This window comes from Siphateles boraxobius, unplaced genomic scaffold (assembly GCF_051911475.1).
Source record: "Siphateles boraxobius isolate OS27281-9 unplaced genomic scaffold, OSU_SipBor_1 204, whole genome shotgun sequence".
NCBI classification, from domain to species: Eukaryota; Metazoa; Chordata; class Actinopteri; order Cypriniformes; family Leuciscidae; genus Siphateles; species Siphateles boraxobius.
This window is the reverse complement of record NW_027508816.1, coordinates 3924284-3941341: the sequence shown is the minus strand read 5'-3', so window position 1 is coordinate 3941341 and position 17058 is coordinate 3924284. Positions and strand designations below refer to the sequence as shown.

General features: G+C 39.6%; 1 protein-coding gene across 1 annotated transcript in view; it reads right to left on the bottom strand.

The window, feature by feature from the left end:
• Nucleotides 1-1910: 1910 nt before the first annotated feature.
• Nucleotides 1911-17058, bottom strand: part of pcsk2 (proprotein convertase subtilisin/kexin type 2) — a 110702-nt gene continuing 95554 nt past the window's right edge. The window contains exons 11-12 of the mRNA XM_077237639.1: nt 10602-10829; nt 1911-3393 (exon numbers count right to left, since the gene is read on the bottom strand). Coding sequence (XP_077093754.1) covers nt 2904-3393; nt 10602-10829 — 718 coding nt within the window. The 3' untranslated portion in view covers nt 1911-2903. The remainder of the gene's footprint in view (nt 3394-10601; nt 10830-17058) is intronic.

Here is a 17058-nt window from a genome sequence, read left to right as displayed (position 1 = left end):
GTTGGAGCGAAGGCTGTCTCCCTCCACCCTTAAGGTCTATGTTGCCGCTATTGCTGCACACCATGACCTCATCGAAGGTAAGTCGGTGGGGAAGCACGACCTGGTCATCAGGGTCCTGAGAGGAGCGAGGAGACTAAATCCTCCTCGCCCTCCTCTCGTTCCCTCTTGGGAACTCTCAGTGGTTCTAACTGCCCTAAAGAGTGCTCCCTTTGAGCCCCTGCAATCAGTCGAGCTTAAATTCCTGTCAATCAAGAGGGTAGGGGACCTGCACGCATTCTCTGTTGACGAAGCGTGCCTGGAATTCGGGCCGGGTTACTCTCTTGTGATCCTGAGACCCCGGCCTGGATACGTGCCCAAAGTTCCAACCACTCCCTTCCGGGACAAGGTGGTGAACCTGCAAGCGCTGCCCCCGGAGGAGGCAGGACCAGCCTTGGCACTGCTCTGTCCAGTACGCGCTCTCCGCGCCTATGTAGACAGAACGCAGTGTTTCAGGACCTCAGACCAGCTCTTTGTCTGTCATGGTGGGAAGCTGAAGGGAAAGGCTCTCTCCAAGCAAAGGTTGAATAGTGGACGCCATTGCTTTGGCATACCAGCAGCAGGGTCGACCGTGCCCCCTTGGTGTGCCTGCCCACTCCACCCGGAGCGTGGCGTCCTCTTGGGCTCTAGCGCATGGTGCCTCGCTAACAGACATCTGCAGAGTTGCAGGCTGGGCGACACCTAACACATTCGCCAGATTCTACAATCTCCGAGTCGAGCCAGTGTCCTCTCGGGTACTCGCTTCAACCAGCTAGTACCGGACCCGCTCAGGTGTCTTCGCTTGCTCGCCATTCAACTCACGGACTGGATATTCTCCTTGGGTGAGCTTCCCCGAAAGCCCTGAGTTCCTCCAGCACTCCTGACGTCGGCAGCAGTGTCTATTGCCTGCGCATCGGCTAGGTGCCTCCCGTGTGCGTGGTCCCTCCCCTGAGCGACCCCCACATGTGTATTTCCACTGTAAGCCTCTCTGACGTGTGTCTTTCCCTTGGCAAGCCACCTTGCCGCCCCTGGGGTTGAAATATTCCACCTGCGGCTGGACACCCCAGTGTCTCCATATGTTTCCTTCGGGTCATATGTGTATTTTCTAAGTCGCCCCCCCTCCTCTAGGTTGGCATTAATTGCATACTGCCCCTAGCTTGGGATATGCTTCCCAGTGTACCTTGGTATTCCTGTGATAAATGGAGTCCTTTGTCCAGTCTACGACGGGGATCTCGATTTACGCAGGGCACTGGAAGACAGCTGAGAAGGTGGCGTGATTAGACTGGTAACCCCATTTCGTCATCATCCGAGGTAACTCGGAGTGACAATGAAAGGGAACGTCTTGGTTACGTAATATATTTTCAAGACCCTTGTGATGGTACATCGACTTACAATAGGTTAAGTGACACGTCTCCCTTAGCCTGACGTGGTCTGTATCGCTTTTACTGGCACTATGTAACTTCGGGTTTCGGGTAGTAACCGGAGCACAAAAAGAACTACATAATTCGACTGCTTTACGGCATACATAGTTTTTCTTCGTTTGTGATGTCTTTCATAAAATCAGGCATCATACTCTACCTTGTCTGTGGCCATTGTTGATTCCAAAGCCGGTGCTGGATAAACAGCGAGCGTGTGCGTGCGACAGTAGGCTGCGGTAGGCTGAATTATTTACGACAGCGGTAATGGACAATTCCGCTTTCAACCTGTAGGGCGACCGCAGAGGAAAAGTTCCTTGGTGTTGCTTTAAAATTCTTATTGGATACGCCATGTTCAAAGATTTGTTGTCAGCTTCTTGGGAACCACAAACCATAGTTTGGGAGTAAGACTCCAACTCTAAACCATTGCACCCCAGATCAACCAACCCAATGGGAAAATTATTGTCTTAATCACTCAGGTGCTTTAACAAACAGCTAAATAGATTTATTATATATAGACAATACTATGAAATATGCTTTGTTTGGCTATAAGCAGTATAATGACTCACATTCCATCTCTTCAGAATAAAAACTAATCTTCTCCTCACAAAATATATTTATACAGTATATTACTGAAAGAAATATCACTGCTCTGTTTGCAAGATACTAAACTTTAAGGAGAACCACACAAAATGATTTACAGTCACAAACTGTACAGCAGAAGTGTGGACAGCAGGGTAAGCAAGAACATAATAAAGTGTAGATATATTTGGTTTATATACATTTCTGTAAAGAGTTTTTAAAAAAAGTAAATGGAATGTAATATTTTTTTCGGTGGGACATACAGTGGTGGCAAAACATACATTTGGACACTCGAGTCACACTTTTTGAATGTCTTTGAGTTTGAATGTCACTAGATTGAAAAAAAAAAAAATCAAACCAAGACAAAATTATGCTGGAGGTTTTCTGAGATCTTTTTTTTATTACTTTTAGGGTGTTGGGTTCACTTGGTCTGGACCAAAAAAAAAAAAACGGTTCAGATGACAGAGTTCACTATTATTCAAATGAACCGCACTAACAGAGCAATCGCTCCAGAGTTCGGTTTAATCCAACCTAACATGCCAAGTGAGAACACAGCCTTAACCAACTGCTGACAAGACCAATTACTAATATGAATTTTACCATTATCATTTGAAGCCTGAAAAACTTCTTTTTGTAAAGTGTTTTGCTTTTAAAATGTGCTTGTGCTGTCTTTCTTTACAAAAACTGACACTTGCACATTTTGACTTTTCTAAGTGTGTCTTAAGTGTCCGAATAGTTTTCAGGGCCACTGTATCATTCAGAGAATACACTTTTAATATGAGAGACTCACATATGAGAGACATTCATTGAATAATCACAAGAAAAAAGAGAAAGCCGAGAGAGAATGGGCTAGGAGTATATGCTAACACAGAGAAGACATCATGCACATGGCTAGTTATTTTTACTCAAAAGGCTTTTCAAGCTTCTCTCCACAGCTTCGTCTAATTCCTCCTCAAGCTCTTCTTTTTTGGACATGGCCAGTTTGGACTGGTAGTCCCTCACCACTTGGTCTATGTAAGGAGCACTTTGTGTGCCGTGCAGCATGACGGTCCACTCTTTCAGGAGGCCGTTCTGCGGGGTTTCTCCCTGGAAACCCACCTCCAGCAGCCAGGCTCCCCGAGGGTCCTCGCCCCACGTGTGTGTGGTCATGAAGGGCCATTTGTCGAAGCCCACCTTGGCGTCGTCGTCCCGGGGTCGGCGGCTCAGCAGGATGGACTTGGTGCCCATGGGTGAAGTCATGTTGATGTTGAGATCTCCGCGGCGGCTGGCGTTGACGGTGATGACGGCCTGAACATGCTCCAGATACCGGACGAAATTGTCCTTTCCCTGGCAGGCATCGGTTGATATGCTCAGCACCAGTTTGTTTCCCGACTGGATTTTACTGCACAAAGAAAGAGAGCGAGATATTATAAAGATGGCATTTAATACTGCTAGCAAGCCAGAGGCAAAAGATTTAAAAATTGTAAGCTATGACCGACAGATGGGAGATACTGGCTTGTTTACAGACAACAGAGGGCATTTTATCAGGTACACTATACGTTAAACACTGCTGTTTTCCCAGAACCACGCTAACAGCGGTTGATATACATGCTCAAACTCCACAGGACCTTTAGGCGAGCTATAAGCATTTCAACCGAGACAAATGTTATGTTCTTCCATAATCCCTTCTCTGGAACAATGGAGAAATACAGTACACAACATCCTTACTGATAAATATGTTTTGGGGGAAAAGGCCATGTGGAGAAGTTCTGCAGATTTCTGTAGGATTCAAACAGCCAAATGTCACAAAGGTCTATATCTCAACCCATGCGTTTTATAAACAATTCTGGTTTTGATTTGATTATTTCCAGAGGTGGACAGTGAAGCATTTTTACTTTACTCAAGGAAATGTTTCAACTATCTGTACTTTATTAGGGTGTTTTTCTTTGGAAAACTTTTACTTCATTCCAAAGTATAATGTTGTACTTTTTACTGCACTATGTTTCATGAATGAAAGTAAATGGTCCAATTGTTTTTACCTTTGATACTTAAGTACATTAGAAATTTAGTACTTTCTTACTTGTTCTCAAGTAAAACTTTGAATTACGTTTACTTGAGTAAAAGTAAGAAAGTACTAGATTTCCAATGTAATTAAGTATTAAATGAAATTCAGTATGAAATGTAGTGCAGTAAAAAGTACAACATTATGCTTTGGAATGTTGTGAAGTAAAAGTTTTCCAAAGAAAAACACTTGAAAAACACTTGAAAAATGTACTTAAGCAGAGTAAAAAATATTTCACTGTCCACCTCTGGTTATAAATAAGACTGTAGTTCTCTCAGCTCTCTGAGTTTTGAAAATTTAAAATCCCATTTATTTCCCCAATCTGAAATATTTCAGTCTAAATTCAATGAGAAAAAATGTAGGATACGGTAGGGAATTGATTGCTGAAAGGTAGGTGTTGCATACTGGAATAAGGAGGGTTTGAAACTAAACAGGCTTTGTGATGAGGAAAGATGTTCATTTTTAGATAAAACATTGCAAAGACAAACATTTTTAAATTGTTTACAGTGACACTAAGAACATGTATCCCCTTGTGAGAAACAAGTGTGCCTAATTGTGTTGAATGTACCTGTAACGATCACCAACTGGAGTCCCCTCGAGAGCCAACAGAGGGCTCTCAACAATAGACTATTATCACTTCCTCACAAACTACATTTCCCATAATTCACTGCCCGGACTCATCAGCATTCATCTCAGTCACCTGTGTCTTATCACCTTGTTTCACTCACACCATAAATACCTGGTTTTCACATTCACTCGGTGCGAAGTCTTGTTGTATTGTTACTGCATCTCTGAGCGTTATTTTCCCGTGTTTGATTTCTGGTTTTTCTGATCTTGGATTGTTACATCGTTTCCAGATTGTTCTGCTGCCTGCCTCGACTCGGCTTGTTTATTGGACCTTGCTTTCTGCTGCCTGCCTCGACCCTTGCCTGTAACTCGATTCTCCTCTGTGATTCTCTCCGTTGTACTGCCTGCAGTTGATTTACCCTGCCTGTCGACCCTTCTATAATAAAGCTGCATTTGGATCTGAATGACTCCTTTGCTTTGTAACAGAAGACTTCGCCACACCGTGATCCAGCAGCGCCATTGACCAACATGAATCTAACAGGTACCATTTGGGACCCGCTGAAAAAACGGTATGCTATTTATCAGTTTAAATGCATCATTGAGGAGTATGTGGAGGAGTTTATTTTTTATAGTCATCTTGCTCCTGGCGAGGATTCAATGATTAAGGACTGTTTCTGGAGTGGACTAGACCAGACTAGACTAGACATTAGAATAAATTTACCAGAGGGAAACCCCAGCTGGACCCTGGCACAGTATATTGACTTTGTCCTGGAGTTTTGTGGATCCCCCTTCACCCCCTTCAGGGAGGATGAATGGTGAATGGTAAATGGACTGCATTTATATAGCGCTTTCACAGACCCAATGGCCATCAAAGCGCTTTACATTTTGCCTCACATTCACCCATTCACTCACTCATTCATACACCGGCGGTGTCAGCCATGCAAGGCGCCATCCAGCTCGTTGGATGCAGCTGGGGTTAGGTGTCTTGCTCATGGACACCTCAACACTTGGTCAGCTGGAACCGGGGATCGGTTTGAGTTGACTAACATAAAACAACATGTATAAAGTACTTATAATTTTTAACTGTAGTATGTTTTTCAATATTACATGTTCAGTTTACACATCTTAAATGCATAGAATAGAATTTAAATTAAAGTACATTTTAGTTTGGCATAAATACTTGTCAGTACACTATAACCATATTTCAAAGAGACACTAGAACTAATTATGAAATTACATATGTGCTATTTAAGTGGGATTAGAAAGCACTCAAGTTCAACTGATTGTGTTTTATATACATTTAAACTAATACATTTTAATTTTTAATTTAATTAAGTGTCCAAAAACATTACATTCAGTTCGCTCCGAAGTATATTCTTTAAAAGTGTATTATTTCTGTAGTAATTACTATTTTCAAGTGTACTTCTTTGTTAAAAGGGTTAAGAAAGAAAACTGGGTCAGTAATTATTTCACATTGATTTTAAACCCTTCTCCAGACTTTCCCAATAAATCAGTGCAGAAGAAAAAGTCAGTAGATTGGCTATTAGATCACATTAATGTTCCCAGTGACATTTACAGAGTTAATATTAATTCAGCAACATTGCCTAATAAACAAGTATGAATGTAAAGACCTCTTTGGCCATAATGGATAGGCATCAGGCTCAGACAAATGTGTTTCACTTCAACTACAGAAATCTCAAATAAATAATCACCAACATTAGTATCTGTTAGGGGTGTAACGATTCCCTCATGTCACGGTTCATTACATTCCATGATACTGAACTGGCGATACGATATTATTGTGGTACTCCAAGACATGATAAAAGGTTAACAAAAAAATGTACTGTTGATTAAAATGTTACATTTGGTATTACATTGTGGGTGTAAGTGAATCAAGGCTTGGACTTGGTGCTGGAAACCCAAAGCACATGACCATGGAGACACCAGAATACAAATATTTATGATTCTGAAACTGAAAATACAGAATTTATTAGAAAAATATGCTTACACTCTGTCGCTGGCGATATATATAATGCACTTTTTACTGGTAACATCAGACATTTGGCATTATCAGGACCCACAAATATTCCCCCTATTGCATTATTCTACATTATATTCAACATTATATATAGTAGTTTAATGAAGTACTGATACTAAATCTCTGAAAACTAGAATTTTTGCCACACACCGTAATTTTATTTTGGGTGAATTATACACAATACATACAATATTGCCACTATCCACGATACATATTGATGCATTTTTGTACTGCGATATATTTTGACACGATATATTGTTACACCCTAGTATCTGTGTAAGAGCTAGAGCTTTAATGCGTAGCTTCAGTTTTCATTTCATTTAATACATTTACAGTTCTACCATTCTGATCTTCTGCTATTTCAAAACAAGCAGCAAAACTGGGCCATGGAAAACAATGATTATATGTTGCTCTATTTTCAATGGCACAGCATCGTGGTGCCAACAATTGGTTTGGCCAGATGATGTGTTTTCCCTCTGTAAGGCCTCTTTGTTGAGGCGCGAGCACAAAGGCCCGGCGCTGCTGACTGGCTGTTTTGATGATAACAGCGGAGGACTCGAGTGAGTGGCTGTAAAGTGGATGTAATGGCATTATCAGAGGCAGGTCTCCCAGTCTGGCCATTACAGCGCTCAGATTAGTGGGTGTGTTTGTGTGCGCGTCAGTCTTTGAGAGGCTAGTGTTTCCCGGGAAACTAGTTGATAGAAATATCCAAAGGCCACACAAGAGGACACCAGGGTGTGGATGTGTTCGGTGCATAAAGAAGAGACAACGGTTATTAAAAGGAAACATTTAAGGAGATGTAAGGTCCGTGTGTTTTGCGAAGACCTTTTTAGCACATAAATGTTACACAGCTAGCATCGAAAGCACCAACTATTTTGGTAACACTTTACAATAAGGTTCATTAATTAACATTAGTTATTGTATTAACTAACATACAGTAAACTAACCATGAGCAATACATTTGTTATTGTATTTGTTTATCTTTGTCAGCGTTAGTTATTAAAAATACAGCTGTTCATTGTTTGTTGATGTTATTTCATAGGGCATTAACTAATGTTAACAAGATTTTAATAAAGTATTAATAAATGTTGAAATTAACATTAACAAAGATTAATAAATGTTGTATATGTGCAGTTAATTATTTGTTCATGTTAACTAAAGTAGTTAATTTATTGTAACGAATGAACCTTATTGTAAAGTGTTACCACTATTGCATTTATAATAATGGGCATCATTCATAAAATGTAAATGTAACGTCTCGTTACGTATGTAAGCCTCTTTCCCTGAAGGAGGGAACGGAGACGTCGTGGATGTTTCGACTGGTTGGGATCACACCAGGGAGCCTGTCATCTTCAAATACTGTTAAAAAAGGAGCCAATGCACACTGACGTGTGTGAAATGTATCACATACTCCGCCCCCGCGGCGCGGGTATAAATACAGAAGTGGATGCACGCACTAGTTGTTTTTCGCTGAGGAGCCGAGCGTAACTCGGAGTCAGCAGTGGTCCAGCAATAGTGGCGACGGGACTACGTCTCCGTTCCCTCCTTCAGGGAACGAGGGTTACATGCATAACCCGAGACGTCCCTTTTCGTTTGCTCACGTTCGACGTAGTTTGATTGGGATCCCAATTAAAAAGCCACTAGTGCTGCCACCTTTCAGTGCCTAGACAAAAGCCTTCTGATCCCCCGCATTATTTGAGGTGGAGATGAGACAGGGCTTAGGCCAGGAAAGTCACTGCTGTTCCACAAGACCACTGGGAAGCGTGTCCTATCAATGGAAGGAAGGGACGCTGTGGAAGCCACATCCTGCCCGAAGGGAGGTAACATGTGGAGAATACACATATGAACTGGGCGGATGACACTCAATGCAGTCGGAGGACCGCCCAGACCTCCGTTACTGCATGCCCTTTGTACATGGCCCCTCAGCCAGTATTGATGGAACACTCGTTCTAGGGACCGTTGACCGTCGGAGAAACAAAAGGTCTGTTACGGACTGAGGGTTTGGCGGCAGGCCAAGGTGCTTTTACACGGAGCGTTCTGCTCTGCCACGGCCACGTCGGGACTCGGCCGTGAAGTCATTGCTGAAGCGGTCTTTATATGGAGGAAGCCGAACGGCTGCATCTGCCATATGCCCCAGGAGCCTCTGAAGAGTTTCAGTGGGACCCTTTCTCACTTCTAAACAGCACTAACCATCCACACACTTTTTTTCAGAGATGCGGTGGACGAATCCATCTCCAAACTAGAAAATTACTCCTTAGCCCGTGGACGAGTTTACTCTTTCCCAGTTGACCTGAGGACCCAACTGGGTATGAGCACTTAAAGGGTAGGACTTTGTACCGATACTTCACACTTTCGCATGAACACAGGATGGCCTGTGGTGCGGAAGGATAGAGATCTGAAGTCCATGTCTCTCAGGTCGAACGCTGCAGACCAATCTTGGGGACGGAGCATTTTGAAATGCATCTCTGTGTAACAAATTGAACGGATCTCATTAACACAAGACCAAGATGTTTTCTTTTATCAATACGGAATTCAAATCTGATGTGAAAAAGAAACTAATTGTTCAGATATCTGAACTTAATAGTTTGAGAGAAAAAAAAGTCTCATTTGAGAATTAAGCTAAAACTATATTGAGGAAAAACTATAAAACCTGATATTTTCCGCAAGCTTCTACTCATCTTTCTCTCTAAAGTTGCGCTTTACACTTAAGTGGAATCCGTATGTTCGTTTGGCCGGAAGCTAGTTATTTTACTTTATAAAGTTTTAAATATTAATATTTTTCTTACACGAACGCATGGCTTCGCTTCAGAAGGCCTTTATTAACCCGCCGGAGTCGTGTGGAGTATTTTTATGATGGATAGATGTACTTTTATGAAGGATAGATGCACTTTTATGATGGATAGATGCACTGTTTTTGACTTCTAAACAGAGACAGCAATTTACTGCCATTATAAAGCTTGGAAGAGCCAGGACATTTTTATTATAACTCCGATTGTATTCGTCTGAAAGAAGAATGTCATATGATGAATTGAGGATGAGTAAATCATGGGCTAATTTTCAGTTTTGGGTGAACTATCCCTTTAATTGCTATTTTTTAATTGTGCCTCGGCCAGAACTCCCAGCAGCCCTGTGTTGTGGGTGTAATACGAGGGTTGACACTTTGTCGATGGGGTTTTGACAAGGACACCTAAATAGGAGCACACACACAAATCCCTCATGCCAGTGGAGCTCAGGGTAATTGTGTCTGTTGCCATAGCATGCGACGCCCAGCAGTGAGTGTGAGAGTAGTAACTATAGCACACACACACACACACACACACACACACACACACACACACACACACACACACACATGAATATGAGCAACAGGATATGATGTCACAGGCTCACTCTTATTTTTTTAGTCCATAACTTTCCCTACAAAACTATCAGATATGAGATATGAATTTACAGGTCAGAGTTCACTAAACTGGCTAAAGTGTGTTCTTATATTATTATGAAATGTTTGAAATGGACACCCGACAAATGCAGGTAAAAATCAACTGGTTAATCTGATTTATTTCTTCTTTTTTTTCTCTTTTTTTTATTTGGCTATTAAAAGTTCTGAATGGCCGGTAACATACAAATTTAGTAGCCAAATTGGCCGGTGAGTGAAAAAGTTAATTTCAAACCCTTGTCCTTATAATCTTTTATCAAAATGTAATAACTTGAGCCAACTTTGTGGCCTTTCATTTTCAGATGGCATCACAAGTTCCTTTTATTTTTCAGCCATTTGGTTCAGTTCTGGTAATAAACGCATACTGCTCACAATCCAGCCAATCCCCAGCCTACATTCTCCCTTCATCATCCTGTTCACTTGGAAATATCGCTGTTCGATTGCTGAAGTAAAATGTTTGCAAACAGCAGTGCATGTTGCATGTTCTGGTCTGTTTTCTGTACTCACTGTATCTCCTGCACGGATCCAGCCACACAGTGAAATCGTTCGGGAACGGTCTTCCACTCGCGGGCGAGTTTGACCATCCCTCCGGCATCTAACACACCGTATCCGAACAGATGGTTGAACTCCAGGCCCACACCGTTCCTCCTCCAGTGGTGCACCTCATCGTGCAGTTTATTCCTCTTAGATGTGAGGACTGTCAGATGCTGCAAGTCCCGCCAGGTCAAGTTCGGACTACAGGAAAACACACACACATAAAAAGAAAAAGAAGAAGAAGAAGACGTTTTATTTATATAGCGCCTTTCCATAGCTCAAGGTCGCTTTACATTGTACATTACAACACACCCAAACCCACATTGCAAACACGAAAGGACATACAGTATATAGCCACATTGTCCAAAGTACATGTTAAATAGATATGTTTTCAGTTGTGTCTTGAAGGTAACCATGATAATTTAGGAGCATTGACACTAAAAATAAAGGAAGTAAAGTCAAGCCAAGGGATAAAAACTGCAATGATAATGGGTGTTTGTCATAAATATGAAACATTCAAGCCTCATTTATGCTCCCAATCCTAATAGATATCATATCAATCTAAAATAAATGTGCTCTATTGAGTCAATGACTTCCTGTAAAGACCACATAGCAACGAATCAACAAAACCCTTACAGTCACGTATGGTTTCTCATGAGTCCTCTCCTCAAGATGAAGAGCAATGAGCACAGAGCGGATGTTGATTTCCCTGATTTACTGACTACTCTCCGACTATCAATCCTAGAGATTGGCAGGAAGATTAAATCACATACTAGTGATGGTTTATATTTTATTACTACCCAGCTCTCATGAATACTTCACCCTGATCAATCACAGCATTCAGCAGCAAAACATTTCTGAGTAACCATCGCTCATCCCTGCTGTATAATCTAACAACCATCTCTGGTTGTAGTAAAAATGGGCTTGGAGGTCTTATGGTTATGTTGCATTGGCTGAGTGTAAAAGATAAAAGAAAAAAATGTAGGGCGGGACTTGATTCTGTGCATTGGTTGCTGATTGGATTATGAGATGTGGGCGTGGCACTCATAAGTTTATGCAGATGAGCGTGAGCTTGCAGGGGCAGAGTTTAAGTGCAGTAAATGATTGGAGAATCCTGCATACGCCACCAGAGAGAAGACTGATGCTTCACCAGAGCCAAGTATTACATTTTGATTGAACATTACTAAGTAAAAAAAAATAATAATAAAAAAAAAACATGAAACACATGCATCGATGAGTGGGTCAGCATAAGATCTATACAATTATTAGGGTGAATTTTCGTTTTAATGATGACTAGGTATACTTTAAATCCATTAAGATATTTATTGACATATCACTTAAGACTTACTGATATAAAATTATAATTAAACTTTATTTGGAGTATTTCTTTATTGCACAATGCACATATCCTAACATTATGCCTAAAAGGTGTTTTAATATCAGAATTAATAAGGATTGTGTGATCTCTGTCTTTAAATGCAAGATAGTTATAGTGTACCGTAAGTTTATTTGCAATAGTCACACTTTAGCAAGTATACGTCAGGTTTAGGTAAGTATATCTTTAGTTGGACTTCAGCAGAACTGCTGCACAATTAAAGTGTATTAAGTACAAAATTAGTTGTTCCAATTAAGCAGACTTTAAGAATACCAGTTTAGTATACCAAAAGTACAATTGCAGGGAATTTTTATTAAGCACATAAATATGTAAATGTATTTGTAGTTTTCTTAGCACAAAATAAATGCATTTCAAATACATTTTAGTCTTTTATTTACTAGGGTATTTATTCCCTTAGCAAGTAACGGTGTACTTACAAGTTTAGCCTACTTGAAAAGTGTATTTTGAAACCTCGAAGTCCTACTGTACAAAACCCTTCAGCCGTTCTTCTTCTGGTTCTGCTCAGGTATACAAACACATGCAAATGAACCTGCAGTTTACAATGCGTATTTGCTTTTGGCTGAACAAAGAGGCCCGCTCTTTTGCCACCTACATCATTATTTAGTACTGAGCAAACACAAAGACTTTACACAGGAAAGGCCGTGTCAACAGTTATTAACACCAGTCCTACTGACTTGTGTGAATGGAAACAGAAATGATGTGGCAAAACTGACTCTTTCCTACCAATTGACCCTTCGCAGTATTGTATTATTGTATTACCAAGCAAGGCAATTTATCTCTTTAATTGTTGCAGTATATTCATTCTCGCAGCTCTATCTGTTCCTCCTGATTTGTAACTGCACTTAAACTGCAGTTCTCTTTCTGTCAGTCACGTTCGACATTATGTCAAGTGACGACATCAGAGGTCATACTTAATGTCATCACTTGATCTAAAGTCTCTGTTCCCTCCATCAGGGAACGAAGAGTAACTTCCACGTTCATCATTTGTATTTTTAACTTGCTCCTCATCTCCAGTAAAGTATTAGTTCTGGCTACTCTTTTTGCATTCTGTTTGTTCCTCATTTCTACTCACTTACACCAATTGCTTTATCTGTTATTCCTGCCGTTCTCAAAGAGAAGAGCTCGTCCTGTTTCTGCCCCAGATCCTGCTTTCTATTATGTGCTTGTTTCTTATTAGGATTAACCTGTATTTTCTTTTCTTTGCTTTTTGATCGATGTCTTATCGATCAAAAGTTCAGTATGGCGTACCACAAGGCTCAGTACTAGGACCGTTGCTGTTCACTCTGTACATGCTACCCTTAGGAGATATCATTAGGAAGCATGGCATTAGTTTTCACTGTTATGCTGATGATACTCAGCTATATATTTCCTCACGCCCTGACGAAATTTACCAATCCACAAAATTAACAGAATGCATAGCTGATATAAAAAACTGGATGACTAGTAATTTCCTACTACTTAATTATGAAAAAACAGAGATTCTAATCATTGGACCAAAAACCTCTGCATGTAATACCCTAGAATACTGTTTAACACTTGATGGCTGCTCTTATAAGTCCTCGTCGGCGGTTAGGCACCTGGGTGTGTGAGTGTGTGTGTGTGCTCTTTGATACCAATCTTTCATTTGAAAGTTACATTTCTAGCATCTGTAAAACCACATTCTTCCATCTTAAAAATATATCTAAATTACGACAGACAGATAGATAAGACACAAGGTGAGCATTCAGTGAAAACAACAACTGAGATAACGAAGAGTGAAACAAGTCCAGGTAAGTCATGCAATATTATAATAATAATAATTATTATTATATAATAATCTTGGGATTCAGAATGATAATCAAAACACAGATGGAGTAGATTGTGACTTAAAGCTTCACAGTCGTTTCCCCTTCACGTGTTCAACATTTCATTCAGTAACATTAGGCATCGGTTTTGATTTATATGCTGTTGAATGTTTGATGATCACATTAGTTTACATGTGCGTAAGCAATGCTTCTGTTGCTTGTTTCTGCTTCTTCACTCGTTTTGTGTCCAAAGATTCAGTAAAGAAGATGTGTAACAGCTACCCCTACTGTATAACAGTGAATAAATGGTTTACTGGAAAATTCGAGCCTGTAGCGCGATGACGTACTAGATTAGAAGCAAGAAGATGACTAACTCTGAGTTAGAAGCACTGAAATGCAAATTAAGCAATTTAATCATCTGTGGAATGGGCAGGACTCGAAAATCTCCAGCCAATCATTTCCAAGACCACCTAGAATCATTGGACAGTTATTGCGTCAATCAAACGGTCGTACCATACCCCCCTCCCCCATCCCCCTCACGCGCGTGTGCCCTTCGTGCGCATACTCAAAGCTCGTGACCCAGTCACAGGAAGTGCAAGTCGCCCCGGTAAAGAGAGAGAGAGAGTAAGTGCAAGTTGCGCGTCCATGTTCTTCGAATGGGTGGAGTCAGGGCCAGTGTTGGAGGAAAGAAGGTAGGACCTTTTGAGTTGTGTATTTTAAAAATCTGCCGGCCGTTTTGCAAATCCCATATCCTACTTTTAATGTAATTTAATGTACTTTAATGCAGAGTTAAAGATAGACTAAAAATAGATCCAAATGGTTCTTTCAGTAGACACTACTTACTATACTAGCTATAGATTATTAAAAAATATTTTAAGCAACAAGGGCATAATATTTAAATAGCCTATAACCTATGTATTATTAGTTTTATTTGTTTAATTCGTTTAATTTGGTCATTTATGAATACAAATAGAAAATAAAAAATCTATAACTATTGTCTTTATTTTTTTTCCACTCATAGTCTGTCTTATAGTCTTCTGTGTTATTCGTTTCATATTTCTGTAATGTAGCATTTATTCGTTCATGAATGAATCGAATATATTATTGTTCTCCTTCACTCGCTGTGCTATAGCCTACATGACATATTATAAGAGATATGTAGGACATCTTTTTTATACGAGATCATTTCTATATTATTTTATATTACTTTTATATTTTTTATAAGAGATTTAATAAATGAAGATGACAAGAAGAAAAAATCTTATGTCCGATCAGTTAAAACATCCCAATGTCCAACAACTTCACAAACTGTTGAGGACAATGTCAGATAACAATATTAATATTATTAATTAATTATTATTATATATATTATTAATTAATACAATGAAAACAATTCTATTTTTTATGCTAATGAAATCCCTAGAGATAGATCAAAGTTCTAATGAATAAAGACATTTTATATATATTCATATAGCGTTGAATTCTCTACAAATAATTATTATAAGTTGATTACAAACGATGCATGGAAATTAGCGCTATGCCGTTATCCAGAGAGCGCTCAATCTCGATCTAGGCACTCTTTCCTTCTAAATATTTTGAAATTGAGTGTATAGCCTACAGTTAAACTTACGATCTCCGATGTTGTTTTGAGTGCTTTAGACAATTATGAAAAGCAACTATAATGTATAAACATTTATTTGACTTGACTGATGCGTTATTAGTCATACAAACTCGTCTTTTATTTCATTTTAATTGTAATTTTTATTGATAAAAAATGTTTATCTTAGCTATTAGAATGATATAAAAATTGAAATAGGCCTACACAAAATAGAATGTCATTACGTCTGTGGGAAATTACATGACGGATAAAAACAGACAAAAAGAGAGACGTTTTTAAACTCAACTAACTCCGTCAGAGTGGATATCCCAATAGTTATCGCAACTTCTGCATATCCATCATGTAACAGGGCGTCGTGTAAACCTATGGATTACAATAATATAATGGATGATAATAGCACTAATTTGGGCAGTGTCATTAGGCTATAACATGCATATCCAGTATTGCAAATCAATACTGCATCTGAAACCATAAAAACATGTTATGGGCCATAATGTAAAAGCTTTAATATTTAAATTCCTCCACTATAGCCATTATGGCATATGTCTTACAGATTTTATAAAATAATATAATTTGTGAATAATGTAATAGGTAATCGCACTCGTGTGGGTTAAACTTTCACGACGTAATCGAAACCTACTACAGCGCATGCGTGTTAAAACGTCAACTACGTATTTGATATCAATGACGTTATCGTGCTACAGGCTAGAGCGAGGACTTCTTGGAAAATTCAGTCAATGGCAGGGAAAGAGTTAATACCTGACAAGACTGAGAGAAGACAGCCAACCCAGTGATACAAAACCTGAGTCCCACACACTTCTAATGAGCCTGAAGTACCAGATACAGTCCAAATGTGATTTGTTTCCTGGCATTCATTGAAACATAGAGTAATTATTGGCTTAAACCAAAAGTGACTTTTAATTTCTTTTTCATGAAGCTATCAGCAATATTCATGCCAGTTCTTCATCAACAGCTGAAAGTGTGTGGATTTAAAGTGCCTGGTTCAGAAATGAACAGTGATACCCGTTTTCCACCAACAGAGTAACAGTGCTGGTGCCAGAGCCCAATCTCACACTGTACCTCACATTATGCTGATGAAAAGCATTGTGTATCTCTGTCATGTTGCACAGCTGCTTCGGCTACTTTATTTTTTTCTGTTTATTTCAAGTACAATTAACTTATAACAGTTTATTCTGGCAAACCATGTTTTCACTGTTTTATGGTAGGGGGCGCTATTACACATCTTCTGAAATACTACACAATGTTCGGATTCAAAAACAAGCAATAGAAGCATTGCATACGCTCATGTTAGCTAACATATAAATCATAACTCACTAACAGTACTGAATGAAGTGTTGAACCCATGAAGAGGAAACGATTGTGAATCTTTGGGGTGTTGATGGACTCGATCCACTCCATCTGTGTTTTAATCATCATTCCGAATCAGCTCAAAAATTCTCAATAGTTCAAAAATCGTTTTTATTAATTTATCAATTATTAATAAAACTCACCCACATTCAAGTGTTGAAGCTAGAAAACATCTTTTTGTTTTTTGTTTAAAAGCAGAGGCTCTGTTCTTTATTTTGATATATATTGTATATTCAGATATTCACACAACAAAATATTCTGGGG